The sequence below is a fragment of the Cyprinus carpio genome, chromosome A7 (genome assembly GCF_018340385.1).
Source record: "Cyprinus carpio isolate SPL01 chromosome A7, ASM1834038v1, whole genome shotgun sequence".
Lineage (NCBI taxonomy): Eukaryota > Metazoa > Chordata > Actinopteri > Cypriniformes > Cyprinidae > Cyprinus > Cyprinus carpio.
This window is the reverse complement of record NC_056578.1, coordinates 39,177,236-39,201,168: the sequence shown is the minus strand read 5'-3', so window position 1 is coordinate 39,201,168 and position 23,933 is coordinate 39,177,236. Positions and strand designations below refer to the sequence as shown.

The following is a 23,933-nucleotide window of genomic DNA, read 5'->3' as shown; positions in this document are numbered from 1 at the left end:
CATCTTATTAGACCAAATTAAAGCAAATAAAGCAAGCGTATACATGTAAAAGTGTTGCAGTGTTTGCCTTTCTTTTATTAGTTATAGAAAGGTAAACACTATAGTAGTTACATATTAATAATATTTAAAGTCGCCTTGGAATATCTAATAAATATTTAATTCCTTTAGACTTTGGCGAAGCCTGCAATTAGATCCTCTGAAGTCTGCATTTGTAGCCTGCATAAAAAAACATGTGCGTGATGGTCCGTCTGTGCGAATTTGATAGGAACGGGAGAGTTTGTCATATTCTTTTCACATTCACTATTTGCTGTATATAAAATTAGTGTTCCCCCGGTTTTTTTCTTTTCTTTTTTTTTTCCAAAAAATTTGTGCAAAGGACAGTTTCTTTAATGGTGAAAAATACTATAATAGGATTACAGAATTAAAACTTGGGCTGAAAATTGGCCATTTTTAACCAGGAACACCACAAGTGTAACAAGGTGGGATAAAAAAAATCTCCAAAAATAGAAAAATTATCCCTATTTTTTTGGGAAGTTGTCATACCCAGTGTGACTAAAGTTAATAAGTTGTAGTCCATTGTGATAAAAACTAGCAATTTCAATGGAAAAAATATCTCTGGATCAAAATGATCAAACACAAGTTTAGTTGCTCATATATTAATCTAATTAATTTTTTTTTCATAGTAACTAATTTTAAATGATTATTTAGTAGATATTTGAAATAACTTCATTGCAACTTATTTTCAAATTAAAGTGCGTAAATTGAGCGCGTTCACAACAATGCAGTGACGCTGCTGACGTGTTTTTTGTTATTGGGGGCACGTCAGCAGCGTCGTACGTCAACAGTCACAGCAGTCGCGTTCACAACAGACCCGGAAGAGAAGACCATCCTGAATAAAGTCGTAATTTGTTATTTTTGGACCAAAATGTATTTTCGATGCTTCTATAAATTCCAACGGACCCTCTGATGTCACATGGACTACTTTGATGATGTTTTTATTACCTTTCTGGACATGGACAGTATACCGTACATACATTTTCAATGGAGGATCAAAAAGCTCTCGGACTAAATCTAAAATATCTTAAACTGTGTTCCGAAGATGAACAGAGGTCTTAAGGGTTTGAAACGGCATGAGGGTGAGTCATTAATGACATAATTTTAATATTTGGTTGAACTAACCCTTTAAATAGTGTGTTAAATCAGCTTTATAAAGGCCATCGGCCACCCTGCTCTAAGATATTGGCATCGGTCTTCAAAAAAAGCCATATCGGTTGAACACTAATGCACTGCTGCAGTATTTTTAGTAAGACTGGTTTACGTTGACTAACTGTAACTGCTAAGACTGCATACACAAACGTCAAACAGAAGTTGAGGTAAGTATGATTTAGAATAAATTCACAGCCTTGTTGGAATCCCACTTTGCGTAAACAATAGTTTCCGACTTACTCAAGTGCATGCTTGACATGCATGCTGCTCTGTACCCTCAGATTCCCTTGGCGTTGGTCACACTTTCGACCGTTACAAAGCTTTGTGAACTGATGTGTCTATTACTGGTGTGTGACAGTCTTTGCAAAACAATGTTTGCAAGGATTAGGCAGTGTTTGATTGATTATGTGAGATGAATTTGAAGACAAGTCTTGTAATGAAAGAAGCGCCATGAAAATGGAAGTTGGATGCATTGCAATTCTGGGTGGGGCAGATTATAAAGTGCCAAGTTTAGAGGATATCCCTCAGTTGTAGTTTGTTATAGATGAAATAAAGTAAAAATATATGCAGGCAGCTGATGGGCACTCTCCAAGTATGATGACATCTGCTTTAAAAGCTCAGTGAGCTGGCATGTGGGATGATGGCACCACAAATGAAACCGTGCAACAGGATTTATGGCTAGCAGCATTAAAATAAAAACTTCATCTCATTCTAAATGTGTATATAGGTCCTCATTTAAGTTTTGCATGATTGGAGATTTTTTGCTCTAAAGAAGCATTAGGGGATACATAGATATGTTGAATCAGTACTTGGTTGTACATCGGATTTGATTTGTGTGACGCTTGACCTGCATTGAATTGACTTTCTCACTATACTGCTGGTCTGACAGGGCTCTACAATGCAACCATTTCAGTCACATTTGCGACTGAAAACGACTGCGTGCGGTGCGATTATGAAAAATATTTAGGAGCACCAGTGCGACTGACCCAATCAGCATATTTGTGTTTGAGCGCAGTGGAGCTTCAAAAGTCTCTATTTGCGTATTTTTGCAGCGTTGAGTAATGTATCACAGACACACATCTGTTGATTCCTTGAACGCGATGTTAATCAGAATCCACTCAGTGCTCAAAACACCAGAGTTTTGTTCAGTGCTGAGTAATGCAAGCTCACAAATTCTCTCATTATAACAAACAACGTGTAGGCACAATGTAAATAAGAGATTCATTGTGCAGTCTTGAGAGCTTTGTTCATAATAGTGGAACTTTGTGACAGGTGAGGGACTGCTTTTAATGATTAAAGGAATAGTTCTCCTTCAGTTGCTAATAGGGTTGGGTCGATAGACGATGACAGCCATCATCATGATTCCCACCGCAATCCGCTGCATCCCAATATCATGTTCAAAAAGAAAACGACTTGTATACGGAACCCCTGAAGGGAATAAATACAAGATGGGAGGAAAATACATATTTTAATAATTTCTCTAGCAGTTATATCATTGGGTAATTGTACTGTATATAAATTGCGGGCATCAGGGAGCCGCTTTTAGGCCTTGCATTGAAACTGCTTTTGAATGCACGATCGCTTTTTAGTTTCACTTTTGAGATTTGCGATCGAGCATACTGTTTATACTATGGAGCAGCAGTACTTACAACACATTTTACAAGATTATATGTTTGTCAGTGGTGCTCAGGATCTGCAAATCATTCGCCATTGTCCTCAGTCATCTCTACTCACTCTATTTATGTGGCAAGTGAGATTTTATGTACTGTAATGTAACAGGCAACCGTTAGCATCTGAATACGGATTCACGCTTCAGCCCCCCCCCCCCCCCCCCCCCCCCACACACACATCCCAATGTCATTGTCCATCGCGATGTTTCACTGTAGACCACGTCAGATGCCAATTTTGTAGACATTGCCCAACCCTAGTTGCTAGTCCCCATTGACTTCCATGGTATGGGAAAAAACAGTATGCAAGTCAAAGGGGACCAGCAACTGTAGGTGAACTATCCCTTTATGTAAGTTTGCAAATGTGATATTGATTTAATACAACAGTTCAATAAACAAGAAGTTAATATTAAGTGACCGACGTTGCCCGACTTCAACACTATTCGTTGATTTTGCTCTATTGTCAATGAAAATAGTTTCAAACAAAGTCACAGCTGAGCTCATCTCCAAACAAGCACAGTGGTGTTTAGTTTATGAATGAATGAGTCAATGAGTCAATTACCCATTCATAAAGACAGTCACTTGATTTGTTCCTGAACGAATCAGTTGTTTGAACAAATCAATTGAATGATTGATTCAGTGACAAAATAGTAGTTTGCCGCCACCTACTGGCAGGTTTAGTTTGTTTCATTTTTAAAGTATCATTTCAGTTATTTAAATCATTTAATATTTCTATATTCAAAATTTTATATTTCAAACATTAATCTCAACTTGAATTTATTAATTTAATTGCACTCATGCCGCCTCTGAGCCTCATTAAACATTTGAAAATATACCTACAAGCCATTTTTGTGTTCCTCTGTACCACCTCTGTAGTACAAATTAATTTTGATACTGATTTCATTTGATTGGTAATTTATTCTTCTTCTACTTGTACTTATTCTATTGTTTTGGTTAGAAATTTTGAAAGCCTATAAAAAATTAATTTTTGAATTTGACATGAAGACATGCTTTTGCTAAATTTAGATAAATGACATTACAAAGGTAAAAAACAATGACCCTGTAATCCACTTTAAGGAGTCAAATATAACCTCATATTGGGAAAGCTATTTTTTTTTATTGATCAGAGGGTGCTCCTGAATTATTATTATTATTATTATTATTTTTTTTTTTTTACTGCTCCTAAGAAGAAAATTAGGTGTAGAGCCCTGCCTGAGCAATATAATTGTCTTGCCACAGCATGCTAAGAAAGGCAATATCTGAAAGCATTTGGATGTGGCAATGGTCGTTTATGGTGACGGAAGAACTCGTTATGCAGCATTTTTTTTTCTTTTTTTTTAATGGAAGGTCTGAAACCAGAAAATCCAGTAACTCCTCTGGTTTGTACTTATCTGTGAGGGAATTAACACATTTTAAATTAAACCACATTCACAGCAGCTCCTGCTTTGTCTTCATAAATGTGGTTTATCAAATTAACGTACTGGAATATAATCACATTTAAAGTTCTCAAAACTACTTAAATTAACGTGTTGCATATTAATGCATCCTGTTGAAGTCAGCATGGAACAGACGTCAGAAGTGATCGCCTTTTCTCCCCTATTATGAGGTATATCTGAGTGAAACAAGTAATGTAGGCCTGGACTTCATTTCGTCTATCCAGTATTGATTGGATTGTTCTCGTTTGCTAATTGCTGCGAACTCATGTGAGTGACAGGTTGCTGGAATAGTGGGATTTTTGTCCTGCCCTCGAACCGGTGCAAACGTCATCAGGAAGAGATGTTGTTTGGGAAGCTGAAGTGGAAGAAATATTTTTTGATTAAAGGTTATGAGGGCATGTGAGTTTTAAGTATGTGTGGATAAATCATTTATAATCTTTGCATTATTCCATAAACTAATAAGTCCATTTTGATTTCATGGTGACTTTAACACTTCGATTTGTTGCGTGAGTGTCACCCATGGCTCTTTCTGATTCACGAAACGGTGTGTGTCAGTGTGTTATCACCAGAGCATGTTGAAATAATGCAGATGGCTAATTTGTGGTAATCCCCAGTCCAAATGAACAGCGATGGGGAGCTTAGTGTGGTACGTGCGGCACGCCTGTGGAAACGAGCAAAGAGACATTCTTTCTGTTGTGATTGTACTCGCCATCCAGAGGCCATTGGATTACGGCATGCTGTTTGTCCCGTGTGGTGCCAGTTCAGCAGTGTACGTCTGTGATTTGAAAACAGTTACATGTGCTTGAACTGCAGTTTCTTTTTTTTTTTTCTTGCTCTGCCTTTTCATGCAGTTAGTTGTGAATGTGAAGGGCTATTATGTGCATGCTTGCAGAGCCTGTTGAGTTTTTCATCTCTTACACTTTCAGTTCCCCTAAAGACTGGTATGAACATGAAGTTACTGAAATGTAAGCTTTTTAAAACAATTGTATAGTTGCTTAATGGTAATGGTGTGTAGTGATTAGTCTTAACTAAGTGCAAGAGTTTTTCAGTTACGCTGTTAGTGCTTGTAGGATTAAGGTAATTATACCCTTCACAGAGGAAGCAGGTTATCTACAGTGTGGTCTGCCCATTATAGGACCAGATGCTATGTATTAAGACAAGTACTCACAAGACAGCTGAAGTCTGTAGGCCTGCAACCAGTTACCAGACTTGCTTAAGAAAACCTTTAGTAATAACAGTTACTTCAAGATCTTTCTCACTCATTCTTACTCTTACCCTAGGGCTTCAACTAAAATCATTTGGAGGCTCTTATGGACGGATAAACCGTTAACCGAAAGTAAGAACTTTGACTGATTAATACAATGTTAAACTGTTTAAAAGTTTTTAAAAGTATTTATTTTATTTGCGTTTGCTGCAGTAAAGAAAAATATTCTAAACGTATGTCAACTCACAATGGCGTGTCGATACGTGCAACCACACATGCCTACAGACATATTCCGTTGCACAAGCACCTGCTCCACTTTCGCTTAATTGAAATAGTAGGCAACACAATGGCAAAAGGCAATATTGTGTAAGCGGTTATCAGAGAGTGAATATGTGAGTGAATGTTTTCAGATTCTGAATGGGTTATAGCCTAGAAAGAATGCACAGAGCGCTTCCGCTTATTATCATTAAAAAGCTGTCACTCATCGGTTATCTCACAAAGTTCCGTTATATTCAGTTTTACACTACTGCACTATTAATCTCTTATTTACATTGTGTGTACGTTTTGTTTGTTCTAATGAGAGGATTCGTGAACATGCACAACTCAGAAACACTGAACGAAACACTGGCCATTGTGTTGAAATCAACAGATATGTCAGTGCTTGGCTTCAAGACTCAACACTGCAGAAAGGTTTTTTTTTTTTTTTTTTTTTTTTTTTTCTGAAGCGTTGTGCTCCAGACTATGCCCTACAGCACATAGGCATAGACATTAATTTTTTAAAATATAAACTAGACAAGTTGTGCACCGAGGGTAGGCCTGCTATTTATTTTTGTATGATGAGAAAACATTTGTTTCTTAAAAGCGCATGGGATGCAGTGTGTTTTCATTTTTTTCATCTTAATTTAAGTGAATTTTTTTTTTAATGTAAGCCTATTTTTTAAAATTAATTTTATTCTGTTTTTCTTTGTTCTCAGAAGCGCTACATGTGCTTGATATGTGACTATGCATCCCTATCATATAATAAGCCTGCACCCTTAATTATGCAGAACTTTAAAAGGGTTAGTTCACCCAAAAATGAAAATTAGTCTATAAATTACTAGACGATAGATGATGTTAAGCTGACAGTCAACTGATGCAGAGTTTTTTTTTTTTTTTTTTTTTTTTTGGACTTACTGACACAAAGTTCAAATGATTTGTAATGGTCGCTTTGTCGTGTCCAGTGTAGACTTTGTGACTGTCTGTGTGAGCAAAGAAAACGATCAGTATAAATCATAATCAGTATACTAAACTTTGCAGATCCTGCGATGTGACTATCGCGGATGCGCACATCGCGATATCGATGCTGAAACGATATATCATGCAGCCCTAGTAGTAGTAGTAGAAGTCTATTACATCGAGATTAGGGCTGCATGATTGACAAATTATAATTGATGATTATTCCCTTGAAATTGTAATTGCGATTATTAATTACAATTAGCACAATTTACATTGATGTTTATACCATTGTTTGATGCAACTGCATGCTGTATTTTTATATGAAAATAACCAAGCTGAAAACCCTCCAACTGAAAAACTTTTAGTGCTTTTCTATAGTATTAAGCCTCAAATGTCAACTATACATCAGATTGGTTTCTTATTTAAATTAGAAAAAAGTAAAAATATGAATGGTATTATAATGTTATACTAAAAAAAATAAAAAATGGGAAAAACCCTTAAGATAACATGTAGAAAGAAAAAACGCATTTTAAGCACACAGAATAACATTAGTGGACTTTGAACAATTGTCACTTTGAACGATTACGTAATTGTGGCATCCATAATTGTAATCGAGAGTAGAAATTTGATTAATTGTGCAGCACTAATAGAGATGTAAATTGTTGTGTACAATAATACAGGTATTTCTGTCACAATTTCTTCAAGTTAAACCAAACTTTTTTTGACAGTTTGCTAGGGGTGGTGAAAAAAAATAGATTATTGATTAATCGCGAGTATGTTATGAATGAGTATGAATCGATTATAAAATTTCAAAAATCAATTTTTTTATGTATTTTTTTTTTTTTAAATTTGCATTAATTTATTTTGTAAAAAATGTTATACCGGGAGTTGAACGTCACGAACGCGCCCAGTTCCAGTTAGCAAGCGCGTGTAACGGCAGCCAGAGCAGGTGTGTAAAATGGAAGAACCAGGAACGAGCAACCAACCGATCCACCACGATCGTGAGACCGCACATGGTAAGACATCCTATCCTATCCTTGCGTTTGAAGCGCAGCCCGCACACCGGACACGCGTACGGTTTCTCGCCCGAATGTGACAGTTTGTGCCGGTTGAGGTGGTAGACATCTCGGAAGACCTTCCCGCACAGATCACAGGCGACGTGTAGTCTCGTTCTCTCGCGTTTACGGTTGTCCGCGGGCAGACAGTTTTCCTGAAACATCGTCGGGCCGTCCACAGCAACCAGCTCCACTCCCGTGCTCACGCCACCGGTGAACGTCCCGTGCTGCGTCTCGTGGTTTCTCAACTGGACGTCGTCTGGAAACATCTTACCACAAACCCCGCACGAGAAAATGCCCTCATTTTCGTTTTGAGCAGTGCTGTTATTGTAAGTGATCGGCACTGTTGTGGGCTCTTTTTTGGGTCTCCCTCTACCTCGCTTGGAGTCGTCACTGTTGGGAAACTCCGACGGGGAAACCGCTAAGCGATCGGCTGCTGGTGCTCCGGTAGCAGCCGGCTGCGAGCTGTTACTCGGCTGCGTCGGATCGCCACTGTTTCTGTCATTGTTGTCGGTAAACACAGCGCCGTTGGACACGCTCCCGTTTTACATGTCTCCTAGCTAAGCTGGCCAAAAGATATTTATGTATACATTGTGTCAGCACAACGGAGCACACTCACGCCACAACATGTTGACCAGCTGGTCTTCCTCCATAAGAATCTGGTCATTCCAGAGCGATGAATGTTCAGTACAACTTGATTGCTCACAAGTTAGTGTGTTGCATTTTGTCACTGTGTTCTACAGTACAGTATATAAGCTAAAGCTACAGTAAGTTGTTCAAAAATGTTCATTTTGTCTTCTTAATGATTAAATTGGACAACTTTCTTCTAGAACGACAAGGTGTTCAGGTGGAGAAAAAACTTTTTCTTTACCTTGACATGTTTCGACTGCAACCTGCAGTCTTCCTCCACCTGAACACGTTGTCTTTCTAGAAGAAAATTGTCCAATTTCTACAGTATGTTGGTTCTGATCTACTTCCTAAAGGAAATAAGCCTTTTATTTATTTGTTATTGTTTAGTTCAACTTGATGAGTCACAACACAATGTGATGTATTCATTTCTGTGTTCTACAGAACATACGCTACATACAAAGTTATAACTACACGACACAGAAAGTGCTTTGAGCTGTTGTTACTCAATAAAAGAGTTAAGTAATTCAGTAGCTGACTTTTTTTTAATACTGCAATCACTTTGTAGTGTATTTTCGTTTACTGTTGTGAAATGGAAAATCAATAATCATTAATCGAGAATCGTTAATAATCGAAAATCGACTGTAATCGAATCGGGACTTCAATAATCGTAATCGAATCGGGAAATCAGACAGATTAACCACCCCTACAGTTTGCCATGTAGACTGTTATGATAATAGTTTTCTCAAATGAAACTGCTAAATGATCATGAAGTGACTCAGAGAGATGAAGTTCCTGTCCTCATATAGTGAGTCGGCAGACACTGAAAACCGTGCGTATCATGCACACTTGAGTATGTGAGCAGTGGACAAAACTGTGTGTCTGTGCATTTCATTCACACAGAGACACGCAGAACATACATGATTCATGAGCATTGCTTTAAGACATTGTGTCAGGTTAAAGTTAAATTTAAAATACCTCTGGGACCCCTATATTTTGATCAGTTCAGTTTTGCTGTCCAGCTGCTTTTTGTGAACACACTTAGAAACGTGATCGGCCTAATCTTGCTTAAGATACACTAATCAAGTAGTCAATCATTTTTTAAGAATTTGTTTTTGCACATTCCAAGTTTTCCCGTTCTTCTGCTTCAAATGTGTCATGCATCATTTGAGATGAAATGGTCTAATATCCCATGAGATAAAAATCTTTGTTCACTTGGAGCATTAAATTTTTCTCATCTGACCAGTATCACACATCAGGAGAGAAGACTTGTTTTTGTGAAAAATGAGCATGACTAATATGCAATTGAAGTTGTGGTATTTGGAAGTCAGAAGACTGACAGTAATCAGTGTCGATTACAGATGGCATCTTGACCCATGAGTAGCATTGGAAAATATATTGACGTGGTAAAAGATCAACATGTTCCAATGCTTTTCACTTTGTATTTTGCATTCAGTGTACAGAACACAGTTAATGAATAGGCGCATATTTGATGCATTGTTCAATATCATTAAACCTCTCTGACTTGTTCTGTTGTAAGCTACATTTTCAATTCATCTGGAGTATTTTAGTCTGAGGGATTAAAGTCAGATCACAGGTTGTGGCATGTCAGCACACTAAAAACTGTCGATGTAAAAATCTTCACAATATATTCAGTAATGTTTAAATGTCTGTGCTCAAACAATGTTACACATTGGCCAGAGTGAGTGCTTGAAGGGTCTCTCTCTGCCATTGCTTTGCCCTGTAAAGTGGGACACAAGGGAGCCATATTGCCATGCTGCATGACTCATCACTTTCCAACTCTTTTTACTTTTACCCAACCTGATGTTGCAATCATGCAGTAATGATGGCTGCCATGTCCTCTCATACCCCTCATACACAGTGCTTTGTGTTTTAATAAATACAGTGGGCATAGAAAAGAATCATTAAAAATAATCAGATTTTGTTGCTTTGCAGCCTGGAATGAAGACGAACACCGTTTTGGTTTATCCATCTGTATTTACTCAATGCAACTTATAACATCCTAATGAAAGATAACACCAACATGTCAGAAAATAATTACATTATGGATACACGATATTATCGGAACGTTATCTGAATCAGCCGATAAATGGCTTAAAATGCAAATATCGGCATTGGCCAGATATGAAATGGTGATTTTAGAATGAATGGTGATTAGATTTATTATTTTGGATCGCTGCATTTAATCTGAGAAAGCAAGTACAGAATGACGTGTCCAGTGTGCGATAGTAAACAGTCACTAGCGTGTGCAGTAGCGGCAGCAACCACACAAATAACATTACGATTGTGTTTCTTATTAATTGATGTCATAAAATCACAAGATTTAAAGGTCAGAAGCTATAGCTTACATTTAAGTAAAAAATTACAAACGATGACACTTGTAAATTAAATAATTTTATAAAGATTTATTCATTAATGTGTAATGTTTAGTTTTAGGAAGCATCAAGTCAGCATGTGTTGCAAAGTCTGCAGTTTGGGGAACCCCTCTATAAAATGTGTATTTTACCCCCTGGAATACCAGTGGACCCCCCTTGAAACGTGATTGGGCTAGTTTTGAATAGCAGTTGGGCAGGTTTTGTTGTGAAAACCTGGCAACCCTGGCACGCTACGCGCAGAAACATTTGAAAGCGTATATAATATAAATGAACGTACTTCAAAACGGCACATTGAAATTACTCAAACAGTAACAGTGTTACGGTGCGTTTCATTACGGAAGACTTTGACCTTAAAATATGCATGTCCTTCAAAAGCCAAATGAAGAAAAAATTACTTCAAAAACCAAAGAAAGGGAAGAGGAAAGCCATAGATGTCGCACAGACCCAGGCAGATGCATGTCCTTCAAAAGCTAAATGAAGAAAATATGACGTGGCATATCTTGCTCTCGGCTTCACTCACTGTCTGTACCGGACGCTACAGTTGTCGCTTTGCGCTGCAACCGCTCTACTGTACACTTGACGTGACAAAGCAACCGTTGCAAATCATCTTAATTTTGTCACAGTACATTATAAATAGAACAAGGCATCAGTTCAATGTTGGGTTTTGTTGCGCCGTACCGCATCCAGTGTAGACAGCGCCATTGGGTTCTACTGTATTCTGCTGCTCGCGTCCAGTGTAGACATGGTGTTTAATGTCGTTGGTGAGGAGGAAAGCCTGTGTGTGTCCTATGCCTTTAGCGGACAGCATGAAACCCACAATAAACAAATAACAGAGAATAATAAGTTATTTTCTTTATGCTAATTTTCAATGTTTCAAGCGATGCAGGTGTTTTTTTTCCCTGTAGGTATTTTTTTTTTTTTTAATTAAAGCATCAATTTTCCATAACGTTTAGTGAAATTATTTGGCGAGACCAAAAAAGGTTGAGAACCACTGGTCTGAAGTTAACAGACCGTGTTTAAAACGTGCAGTCCACGTTTACATGTTTATTACAGTGACTTTGAATTACCTAAAGTACTGTGGTAAAGCAACAGATTTGTTTTTATATTTCTGCAATCTACTTTAGTTTGTGTAATTTGTTACTGACCTTCATATTAATGTTTAAACCAGGCTTATTTGTCAGTGCAGTATGTTGTCATAATTATTACATCCTTACAAGGTTGGAAGTAGAGGTCGGCCGATATATCGGGCCGATATTTGTCATTTTTTTATATATCGGCATCGTGTTTAGTAGCGCCGATTTAAATTCAGGCACGTCGGCGGGCAGCCCCGTGTTATTGGTGCGGTGGAAAGTGCTGCTGCCGCATGTGAAGGACCCCAAGCCAAAACTTTTGGAAGATTCAACAACAGTCCTGGGAGATAAAGGTACTCAGAGAATTTCACTCTGTAAATGGGGTGGAGAAGGTGGCAGCTCTCACAAACACTGCAGCGTTACTCTGCCCCGCTCACAGACAGCACCGTGCTCGAAGAGACAGCTGTCCTGGAGCAGCACAGAACGGTGAATGACATTTGTTCGGAAGCATGGATTGATGCAGACAATAGCCAGGTTTCCATCCAACTCATTTGCATTTAGGGATGTCAATATTTGATCATTTTCATGATCGATCGTCGTTTAAATTAACAATCAATGAATAAGCTTAATGCTGCAAAATGCGTCTGCAGCGGTATTATTATTATGTGCAAAAGCCACTCGGAAAAAAAGATTTCTCACCCGAATTTAAGGGGTTTTAGTCTGAATAAAATGCTAGTAGCAGGACTGTAAAATGAATATGTGATTATGATCATTTGATAAAATGAAGGGAGCGCGCTGCACATTTGAGATCATTTTACTTAGCTGACTGATTCTCTTCAAGGAGACCGCTGAACGCGCCTCTTTAAATGGTTTCGTGGTGCTCGTTGTATTTTAAAACGCAATTGCAATGTTTTCAAATGACACTATAGTATTAAAAATAAAATTATCCCAAAACGTAACTGTGGCGCTTGTGGCTGTGCTGCGCAGTCAGTGAACCACTTTTTTCACATTAAACATTTTATGCGAGTATTAATGACCAGTACTTTATTTGATCCTGTTCTGCAAAATATTCGATTTTGAAATTTTGCATTCTGGTAGCCAGGCCTATTTGTTTTTTTTAAAAATCCTGCATTTACAGTGCATTAGATCGTGACAGTGGGTGTGTGCATGCAGACGAGGACGAGCGCGTGCGGGTTTGGCTAGATGTATTTGGAGGTTGTTGCTCACGTCTCGTTCTGCACATACCCAAATGTTTCCATATTCGCAATGTATCTGAATGTTAAACTATAATATTTTTTATTTTTTTTAATGTAAACTAGACGGAAAAGATCATCCTCTTCACATGAGCAAAAACCTCCTTGGCATAACAGCAGAGTGGACCGGTATACTACGGTCTATTTAAACTGACCAGTGTAACCTTTTATATGTTTACTGTGACCCGACTTAATCTTAATAATGAACAGACTGCGATGTAAGTTTGAAGTTAGAATGCACTTTAGATGTTCTGTGTCATTTATATCAAACACAAATGTTGCTGGTTGCTAGTGTGTTTGCAGCACTACTATTATTTATTTTTTATATATATTATTTTTTTATTTATATTTTTCAGTTTAATTGATTTTTTATTTATACAATTTTATTTATTTTATTTAAATGTATATTTAAGTTTACATTTATGTTCCAACAAACTTGAAAAATTCTGCTTGATAAATGCTCTAATTTTTATATATTTAATACTTGGTCAGTTTATTGATTTGTTTGGTTAACTTTAGAATTTTTTTTTTATTATTTGTAATACCGTGCAGTGCACAAAATTAAGATTCGAGAGATGGTTCAAGTCAGTGCTCAATAAATGATAATTTTTAGAAATTATATGCATCCACTTATTATTAGTGTGACATTTTAGCATGCAAATGAGGGGGAAAACTTCAAGATATCGGCCCTAAAAATCGGCAGCAGATATCGGCCATCGGCTGACCCTGACCTCTAAATATCGGCATCGGCTATAGAAAAACCCATATCGGTCGATCTCTAGTTGGAAGTTCAACAAATCAGTCAATATACTACTGTGATTGTAGTTGTTTAATAAAAATGTCATTCATATCAATTCATGCATCACCTAATTTCATTGTAACATAGGCCTGGCCTACAAAAAAGAACATTTCTGTTTAATCTATCTAATATTGAGATGGTCATACTATACAATTATTTTTAGCTTGTCTTTGTTGATTACAGAACACAAAGAGCTTTAAAAATAATCAAATATTAAATCGCAATATTGGTCAAATATCACAATTAGATTTTTTCAAAATCGTTCAGCCCTACATCAGAGGTAAAAAAAAAAAAAAAAAAAAAAGATATAAATACTGTTGAGTTTCTTGCATAGACCGATTGTTTTTTTTTTTTTATTTTTTAACTTTTAATCTCACCCAAATCCAATATTTTTTTTATTGTATGTTTTAGCTGTGATTCCCATTCACCTCCATTATAAGACTGACAGACTGCAATGGTCTGAGATAAAAATCTTAGTTTGTGTTCTACTGAAGAAACAGTCACCTAAATCTTAGATGCCCTGGGGGTAAGCAGATAAACACAAAATTTTCATTTTTGGGTGAACTATCCCTTTAATGTTTCATTGCGCAAGAGTATTATAACATGAAAGGCTCCTATACAGAGTGCCACAAAGTGCTTATGCGCATCCCATGTGCAGAATGATGTGCTTGAGACAACACAGCGCGCAGCACTCTGCATAGAAAAGTCCAAAGCACAAAGGGAAGAGGATTTTGATGAGTAGTGTATTATATCTGTGTGATAGTTTGAGCTTTTCTTTCAACCGTTTTAAACTTCAGTTACTGTGCGCATGAAGAACAATTCGTAGAGCTCTCTACTCCAGTGTTGTGATCTAACAGACTCCTGGTAGAAAGTAACATGCTTTAAAAACAGCACGATAAAGCAAAATAAAGTCCTTTTGTGCAAAACCATTGATCTTTATCTACAGATCAAGTATAGGAACATTGAATCATCTTGTAGAGTTTCATTTTTTTTCACAGTTTGAACACTGAATGGAGGATGACTCGCAGCCGCAGCAGAGAGAAGAGTTTACGTAAATTTGTATTTAACAACTTAAACGTTCATCTGTACTTTACATTGAACTATGGAACAGTCTCAGAACACTTGAAATATAGGGCACGAAAACTTTATGGTGCTTTATAATGTTTTTGTGCCTTTCGTGGGGCCTAATAATAACACTATACTAATAATAATATATGCTGAATATTGGATTTGGATCGATCTTATCTGACTGATACCCGATCCGGCAGAAAATGGCAATATCGGAGCAATACCAATACGGAGGATCGGATCAGCGAACCCCTAATGGTAAGAATACCGCTAAAGTACCGGATCCATAAGCAGTATTGGTAAGAGTAGTAATACCATTAAAACCTTAATGATAACCATCCCTAGGTAAAATACCATCAAATTCTTGAGGCAAATCTGATGCCCTCTGCCAGAAAGTTGTCAATGGTAAAAAGGTTTACCTTCGAACATGAAAATGACCCAAAGCACGCAGTGGTTCAAGGAGAAAAAGGTGAATGTTCTTGCATGGCCTCGTCAGAGCCCAGACTTAAACTCCTTGAAAATCTGTGGAATGACTTGAACACTGCAGTCCACAAACACTCACAATCAAATTTAACTGAACTTAAGCAGTTCTGCAAAGAAGAGTGGGCAAATATTGCAAAGTTAGTAGAAACAAATGCCAACAGACTAAAGGCTGCAATTAAAGCAAAAGGTGGTTCAACAATGTGCTGACACATAGGCGTGTCACGATAACAAATTTTGCTGGACGATAAAATTGTCCAATAGACATGTTGGTGTTATTTTTATAAATTGCATTGTGAGTAAATACAGCTAGATAAAACAAAACTGTGTCCATCTTCATTTCAGGCAGCAAAGCAACAGATAAAATTGCCAAAAAAAATAATACTATAATATATAGGCATGTCACGATAACAAATTTTGCTGGATGATAAAATTGTCCAATAAATTATTTCGATAAACGATAATATTGTCGTTCTAAGACCAGTTTCAACTAATATAATGATAACGGCATACTAATGCAGGTACACCTTTTCAAAGATCAATAAACTTTTATTTCTAAAGAATATTTAACACTGAAAACGGAAAACATTTGAAATATCCACAATAAATGAACAAAACAACCAAAAAACAATAAAAGCAATGGACTGTCAGTCTCTGTTAAAACAATGCACTTGAATAAATACCAAAAACAACCAAAATCAATAAATAAAATGGATGTAAACAAAGTTGCACTTCAAAAAATATTAAGCATTAGACTTTAGACATAAAAACTTTTGAAAAATAATTTCTCCAGCATGAAGCTTTGTTCAAATAAAGCAAAAGTGAATTGTCGTCTATGTCCACCAAGGACGAGAGAGAGAGCTTTTATGGCAGATTCCGAGCAATGTTTATATGCCAGTTAGGGATGATCATATTGAACGTTTAACCGTTAACCGAAAGTAAACATTTTGACCGATTAACGAGCCGTTCACATATCGCGTCTTTTGGGCGCTCAAGTTTATTTCAAATGTAGACGCGCGGTATGTGCGATCATAATGGAAGCGGCGCGCACGCGGTGCGACGCGCTCATTTTTTCCAGGCGCGTCCGCACCACATCTAGTTAAAACATCTCAACTTTTCAGAATGATGCAAGAGCACCAGAACCAACTCAATCAGCTTCCTTCGGGTGAAATTCCCCGTTGTTTTTGAAAAATGGGTAATTAAAGTTTTTAAAGTTTTTTTTACTTTTCTTCGTAAATAAATCTTGTATTTTTACTTTTCTTCGTAAATAAATCTTGTAGCAGAGTTACAGCAAGGGCTTTTCGGTGGTGGAAATCTATTGCTGAAATTAATTAAATGTTAACTCACTGGGTGCGTTGACACGCGCAACCACACGCCTACAGACATATTTAGCTGAGCAAGCCAAATGAAGCGAGTGAAAAGTAGGCTACTATGTGGGACCATTTCGACAGAAAGGGCAACGAAGTTACTTGCAAAATATGCTACGCGGTATTAAAATAAAGCAGTAGTGCAAGTACAATGCAATATCACTTGCGACGCAAACATCCACAAGCAAATGAGCTCTAGCGAGACGTTATCTCTTTATTCCTGGAACATCTGTGCCATCAGAGAGGGTGTTTTCTGCCACGGGCTGTCCACAGGCTGCGCTCCAGACTAACTCCACATCATGACATGTTACATTTTTTTAAATAAAAATTGAAAAAAGAAATGATCGTGGCCGGAAAAATTATCGAGCTCATTTTTTTTTTATCGTGCGATTTAATTGATTTATCGAATATCGCCACAGGCCTACATGTATACCCACTGTAAGTGGGCTGAATTTCATAATGCACTCATTGTGGTTCTGATTCTGATGGCAAAAAGACCAACTCAGTATATTACAGCATGCCATAATATCAATGAAGTATTGTGTTTGCAATTATCATTGTTAAAATCAATACCAATCATGATCACTGAACATTATGTACTACTTTTTGATTTTATTAATTTTTTTCCACAGTACATCTTTGGGGAGTTCAGCCCAGATGAGTTCAATCAGTTCTTTGTGACTCCCCGCTGTTACGTCGAGGTAAAATATTCACACACGTGAATGCATCTTGAAGGCACATGAAATGTTATGCTGTCCAAAGCAGTCTTTAACCTTTAGAGAAGTAATTACTTTTACTTTTTGTTTGTAATTACCATTATTCTAAATGTAATATAATTCTGTATTACCGTAAGGATATTGTGGTGAGGTGGAGCTTGTTTTTGTTTAATTTATGTAAAATAACATTGTATTTTGTATTTTCCACTTTTCCCTACTTGTGTGCAGCAGTTTAGCACAAAATGAAAATCATCTACCCTAGTCAGTGTTCAATTTATACATTTGTTTCATTGCAAATTTAAATGGCAAATTTCTATGTAAAATGAAATGTGCAAATGTTGCATCATTTGAAATTGAATTTGACACTGCACTTTTATTGTGTCAGTTAATAATAATAATGGTACATATAAATTTACTTTAAATCTTGCTCCAATTTGTTACACAAGGTATGGGGAATGTAACTTCAAATATAAATACATTGCCGTCTTGCATGTTACATTGCCAATGTTATGCTACCATACTCTCCATCCACCTTTTTCCCTCCTTTTCTTCCATACAAAAAAAAAAAAAAAAATTCAACACTTCATAGCACACTACCACACCACTACATCTGTCTGTTTTAGTTGCAAATTAAACTCTGGCCTTCCACTCCAAAGTACATATTATAAAAATTTAACCTGTGTTTTGTTCAGATAACATGCATTTAAATTTGTAGGTTAGAAAGGTTTGTTTGTGTACATCTACTTTTATTGACTTCATGTGATTAATCTCATGCAAATTTCTTATCAGCTTCCCCCATTCAATGATAAAGTCTCCTGCGTCAGCCATTCCTCAGGTAAGATCAAAGCCTCACTTGAATGTTGCTACAAGTATTGATTCAGAAATAAAGATATGAGTTATAAATTACGAAATCCTTAACAACAGTTACTCCCACATGAGCACATACAATGGTTTTCATGTTTTATGCATTGACCGTAGCTTACATCTTCACACATGGAAAACAAAATTCGTAATATAAATTTTTCCTATTCACATCCTAATCCTTAATTGGTAGAATGGTCCTCATTCATCACTGAGTTGAATATAAACCTCCTTAGGCTAAATGCCAATCTCTGTAGTTCTAATAATCTCTCCCGAGACAGTATCATATTGCCCTCTCAGGTAGTTGTGACCTTCACCCTCATCTGTATCAATTATTTAGGAGGTTACTGCACTCCTGCTGTGCCTTACATAATGGAATCATTGAGACGGCAGGTTTGCGGTGAGTTTTCGGTCCACTACACAGTGCCTTACTCTTCTGATTATGTTGCAGAACTCAACACTCAGGTCTTAAACACTGACAGCTTTCTAAACCTTCCCCTTTTTCAACCTTAAACCCTTACTTCTCATTTTTGCCTGTCCATTTAATCTTTGGAGCTTTGCATGCTTAGGTGCCGGCATCTCTCTGGTGCATATATGCATCTACCTGCAGTGCTTGGAGTTGGTGGGAGACTTTTGACATTTTTATTTGTATTTGTACTTTTCTGGAAATTCTCTTCCTAAATCCATCACATCTCGAGAAGTGGACTAAGAATGTGACTTCATGGACCGTCTTTCAGGACCTCTAACTTCACCTGAAAACGTGGCAGTCTTGGCAGTCCACAACCTGCTTATGAGTTCGTTCTTCATGCTTTCCTAAAATAAAACCTTTAAAATGAATACTAACAGAGGATATGGTCTTATCTATTCATTTATCCACTGCTTGGGAACTTCTTCCCATGATGACTTCTGGGTGCTTTGATTTCGCTGATTACTGGCTACTTTTAAGACTCAGTCTTACAGTAATTGTGACTTGCATTCACTAACGCTGTTTCATTCACTTCAAACTATCCTTCACTGCTTAGTCTGCACAGTTCAGTACCACAGCCACTTCTGTTGTATCCTATCAGATTTGTTGTATTTGATTTAATAACTACATGATTTGTTGGGAATAAAACTTTGTTCATATTTTTAGCCTTTAGAATAGCTTATTGAATAATCAAGTTAAGATTTGGAACCGGAAACTTGTGTCTAATTTAAAATAGAGAACTTCTCTGTGGAAATTCCAGTTTTGTTGTGCCTTTTTACATGTATGTTAATCTAACTGAGATGTTTTGATCTACAGGAGACGACTACCAGCATATCGAGTTTGGTGTGGATGAGGTAATGAATGCGGAGTCTGTGGCAGTGAAAGACTCACTGTACAAAGTCTCCAGCACTCTTAATCCTCAGGCCCCTGAGTTCATCTTAGGCTGCCAACCATCTCAGAAAGCCCTTTCAACAGCCACGGCAGTCGCTGATATCCCAGATGGCGCAGACTTCGACTCCCTATGTTGCAGCAACTCCGAGACCTCAGTCCTGGGCAGCCACCAGGCCTGCTCGGACATGGATGGGGTTTCGGGCGGCTTAGGACAACGGAAGAAAAAGAAAAAGCGACCGCCGGGATACTACAATTACCTGGAGGGTTCCAACAGCACCGGTGTGGCCACAGATGAAGTGGAGGCCTCAGGCCTGGTTAACGGACATACTCCAAATGCTCCACTCCTGGGTTCAGAGGACATGGTAGGGGAAGTGCTAGCTGAGGCTGAGCTCATCCCCCCAAATTCTGTAACCTCCAGCACGTCCAAACCCCAAGCCGACCCTTTTTCCCATCAGAGGACTTGTGAAAGCCCTGACAATTTGACATTGGACTTGACGAGCGGAGCTGCCTCTTTGTCAGACAGAAATGGTGCAGCTTCTTTGTCTACTTCATCTTCGTCCTCTCAGAGCAGCGGGGTGGCACAGAGTGCCAGGACTGCAGAGCAACATGCAGAACCCCCTGCCTTAGAGAGTCCAGTACTCCTGGGTAACGGAGGGCACAGCTCCTCTCCACCATCTCCTCTTCCCCCTGATGCTGCTGTGGCCACCCTCACAACCACAATTTCTGCTACTACTGATGAGAGGGAGGCCGAGGGCTCGGGGGAGGCTAACGGGCTGCCAGAGACTGCCTCGGTTGCTGGAGCCGCAGACGGACTCCAAGACCCGGCTGAAACGGGCGAGGAGCAGTCAGCTTCCTCTGTGACCCCTCTCTCCTTAGACTCTGAAGTTCAGCTGGTAGTCTCGCCCGTTTCCACTGCAGTACCTGTGGCCAACCCCCCGAAATCCTGGGCCAGCCTCTTCCACAACTCCAAGCCTCTGCCTGGAGGTCCTCAGGCTTATGTTGAGGTGAAGAGTACACCTGCTGTCGTCGCTTTCACTCCGGCTGCCTCAGAGTTGCCTGAAAAGGCCAATGAGGTGCACGATGGCCCTATCCCTGTGTCTGAAGACCCTATGGCCCCAAAATTGGCAGGTAAAATGTGACATGATTATGTTAATGGTTTTAAGTCCAGACCTCAAAGAATGTTGCATTGCACGTAAAATGTCTATCAACTGGTTGTTTAAGCAATTTAGTGATGCCCAGTGTGCTCCATAGTCATATTGTCCTGTCGTCAGCCTGTGAAATCGCCAGTTAGGGCTGGGCGATATAGCTAAAAAATATATCAACTACATAATGTTTCATATTGTTCGGTATCTATAATTATTGAAATTATCTATTAATTTGACAAATATTTTTGTCAAAGGCATCTGCCACAGCCGATATTTCTGACTATCATCGATACACGATACTATTGTCTATCATCACAACCCTGAAGGAAATGCTTGCTTACTCATTTGCTTACAGAGATTATTCACCCAAAAATGAAAATGTCATAATTGCCTGTCATTGCATCAAACCATATTTATTTCTGTCTTTAAAAAAATCTTCAAGCTGCTCTTTTGCCTACAATGACTAGTCACCACGTCTGTCGAGGTCCAAAAATGACAAAAAAAAACACAATGAAAGTGGTACATACTGTATGTCTTGTACTGTATTCCACATGAATTTGGACATTACTACTGTTTTCAAGTACCTTTTTTTTATGCCTTCTTTATAGTAGGGAAGTATATACTCTTGGATGCAGCCAGTGATCTCTTGAACTATAGAAGAAAGCTGAGTAAATGTTCTTTTAGATTTCCCTTCTGTATTTCAGAAAAGGAAAAAACGTGAGTTGAAGATTCAATTTGTTGAAACTATTCCTTTTGATTCTATGATTCATGTTTCTGTCCACAAGATGGCAGCAACAGTATGTTCTGCTGATTTGCTGGCAGCATCCATAAGCCCCCTCTGTAGCTCTTAAACACTTCAGATGGGTTATTACAACCTCTTTGCTCATAATTTTTATAAAAACCAAATTTTCTCATCCTGTTGCTCAAATTAATCATGACGTGTCTCGGGTAAAGGCCCACCCAGCTGATCTGTTTACTCATCATATTGCTAACATTAATGCTCAGGATGAGAATTCATGGGAATCCCAGTCTGTCTCCATCTGAAGTACAAAAGCAGGGTGGTTTTTCAGACAGAGCCTGACTGCTGATTTGCTACAATGGCTACTGCATATTTTAAAACTGTGTCCTGATTTCATGACCTTGGACCCAATCACGGGGACTCTCCACTGCTTTAAATCCTCCTTTGGGTTTCCCCTGCTGTTCCTCAAATAAAAATCTTGCGCAAGAAAACTGTGATAATTTATAAAACGACTGTCTGGTGTTTTGTTTAGACTTGCCGTATTATGATTGGACACATTCTATTGATCTCAGCACTGGCTTATGTGCCACACGAACGTTCTAGACTCTTCTCCTGAGTAAATGCATGTTCCGTTGCATAACAGGAAGAGCGTCTGCTTGATTGATGCCATTTGTGACTATTTCAGATGTGTTTTTCTTCAAGGCTGCTAATGGAGATGGGATTTATGATCTTGTGAATCTGTTTTTTATTAAACATATTTATACTCGAGCAAAAAAAAGGTGGTTGTAAAACAAGTGTATTTCCATCAGCATTCCTTTTGTCACGCTCTTATCTCTTTTGATGGAAGTCGCTTGGGCAGGCACTAAGTGGAGAGGAATCTCAGCTCTTGTCCTGACCATTGGCTGCCCTCGTATGTTAGTTTTACTTTTCAGAGTAAATCTACAGAGTGCCATTATGCACTTTGTTTGGCTTTCAGATTGCATTTCTACTCTAGCTGCTGGTTTGAGTTAATAATGAATGTGATGTGGCCTGGATGAAATCTGTGCAGCCACAGACACCCAAAGCGACAAGCTTAAATGACCATTACTGTTTGTTTACTACGGTTACTTTAGAATCAACATGAAATTGAAATGGACCCCATTTCTTTTTGCCCTTTTTTAATAAATCTTATGTATAATTCATCATGATTATAAATCAGATTACTTTTCTTTTCTGATGTGCGACAGGCTATTGGCCAACGTTGAACAATAGGCAAATAGCTACTACACTTTAAACCATCCAATCGATTCCCAATTGATTTTTCAGTTTCAGTAAAAAGTAAAATGGGTTGTATTTTAAGCATCCCCTTCAGCTTGGAGTAACATTAACATTTTTACTGCCCAGGGGAAGATGGTGATTTGACATGCATAGCAAAACTGAAAAATACACTAATTCTATTCAAAATTTGATAAATTTAGATTTCCACGTTACCATGGGAGCTGTACCATTATTTCAGTCTCCCTTCCTAGGCGTGGTACAAAATACTCCTCATTCTTGCCACAGTTAGCTTCATGTGCATCAGTCACATGATGCAAGGTTAGAGTGATGGACATGGCATTATTCTCCACTCCACTGACAAGTGACGGTTAATGATGATTGATTAATTTGTCCAGACTTGTCTTTCTTTAGACTGTATATCTAGTTAAATTATTTTTCTGTTCAAAAACAATCTCATGTAAATGCTCCCCAAAGAAACACAATCAGGTCAGCTCATGCAAGTCTTCCTAATTACAAGCAACCCCCCTATTACTTCATCTTGAAAATATGAGGTTAGCACATCCCTAGTATTTCATCCATGAACATGATTAATTTTTCTTTCCATCTGTCAGAATTAATCGAGAATGTGAAGTTGATACACAAACCAGTGTCTTTGCAACCAAGAGGACTGATTAACAAGGGAAACTGGTGCTATATCAATGCTGTATCCTTTTTCCTTGCCTCACTTCCAGTTTTAATGATCTTGTTTAAACTCAACAATACTGAATTGATCAAGCCTGTGTTGTCTTGTTTATTTATACTTCCTTGACATTGAGCTTTAGACCCTGCAGGCCCTGATTGCATGTCCCCCCATGTATCATCTGATGAAGTCTCTTCCCCTTTTCACTGAGACTCAGAGACCCTGCACATCCACACCTATGATGGATAACTTGTAAGTTTCAGGCTACTTTGCTACCCTAATTATCAAATTATTATTTTTTGCTATTATACAATGTGGATCTGGAATAAGTTATAA

At 38.0% G+C, this 23,933-nt stretch overlaps 1 protein-coding gene across 2 annotated transcripts in view; it reads left to right on the top strand.

Moving 5' to 3' along the window:
• Positions 1-23,933, top strand: part of LOC109078972 (ubiquitin carboxyl-terminal hydrolase 10-like) — a 34,516-nt gene that overhangs the window by 1,597 nt on the left and 8,986 nt on the right. Inside the window, exons 2-7 of one of the 2 annotated variants that reach the window (XM_042761117.1) lie at positions 17,476-17,544; positions 18,349-18,394; positions 18,761-18,820; positions 19,703-20,905; positions 23,530-23,621; positions 23,740-23,849. In XM_042761117.1, coding sequence (XP_042617051.1) covers positions 17,476-17,544; positions 18,349-18,394; positions 18,761-18,820; positions 19,703-20,905; positions 23,530-23,621; positions 23,740-23,849 — 1,580 coding nt within the window. The remainder of the gene's footprint in view (positions 1-17,475; positions 17,545-18,348; positions 18,395-18,760; positions 18,821-19,702; positions 20,906-23,529; positions 23,622-23,739; positions 23,850-23,933) is intronic. The other variant, XM_042761118.1, reaches the window with a different exon arrangement.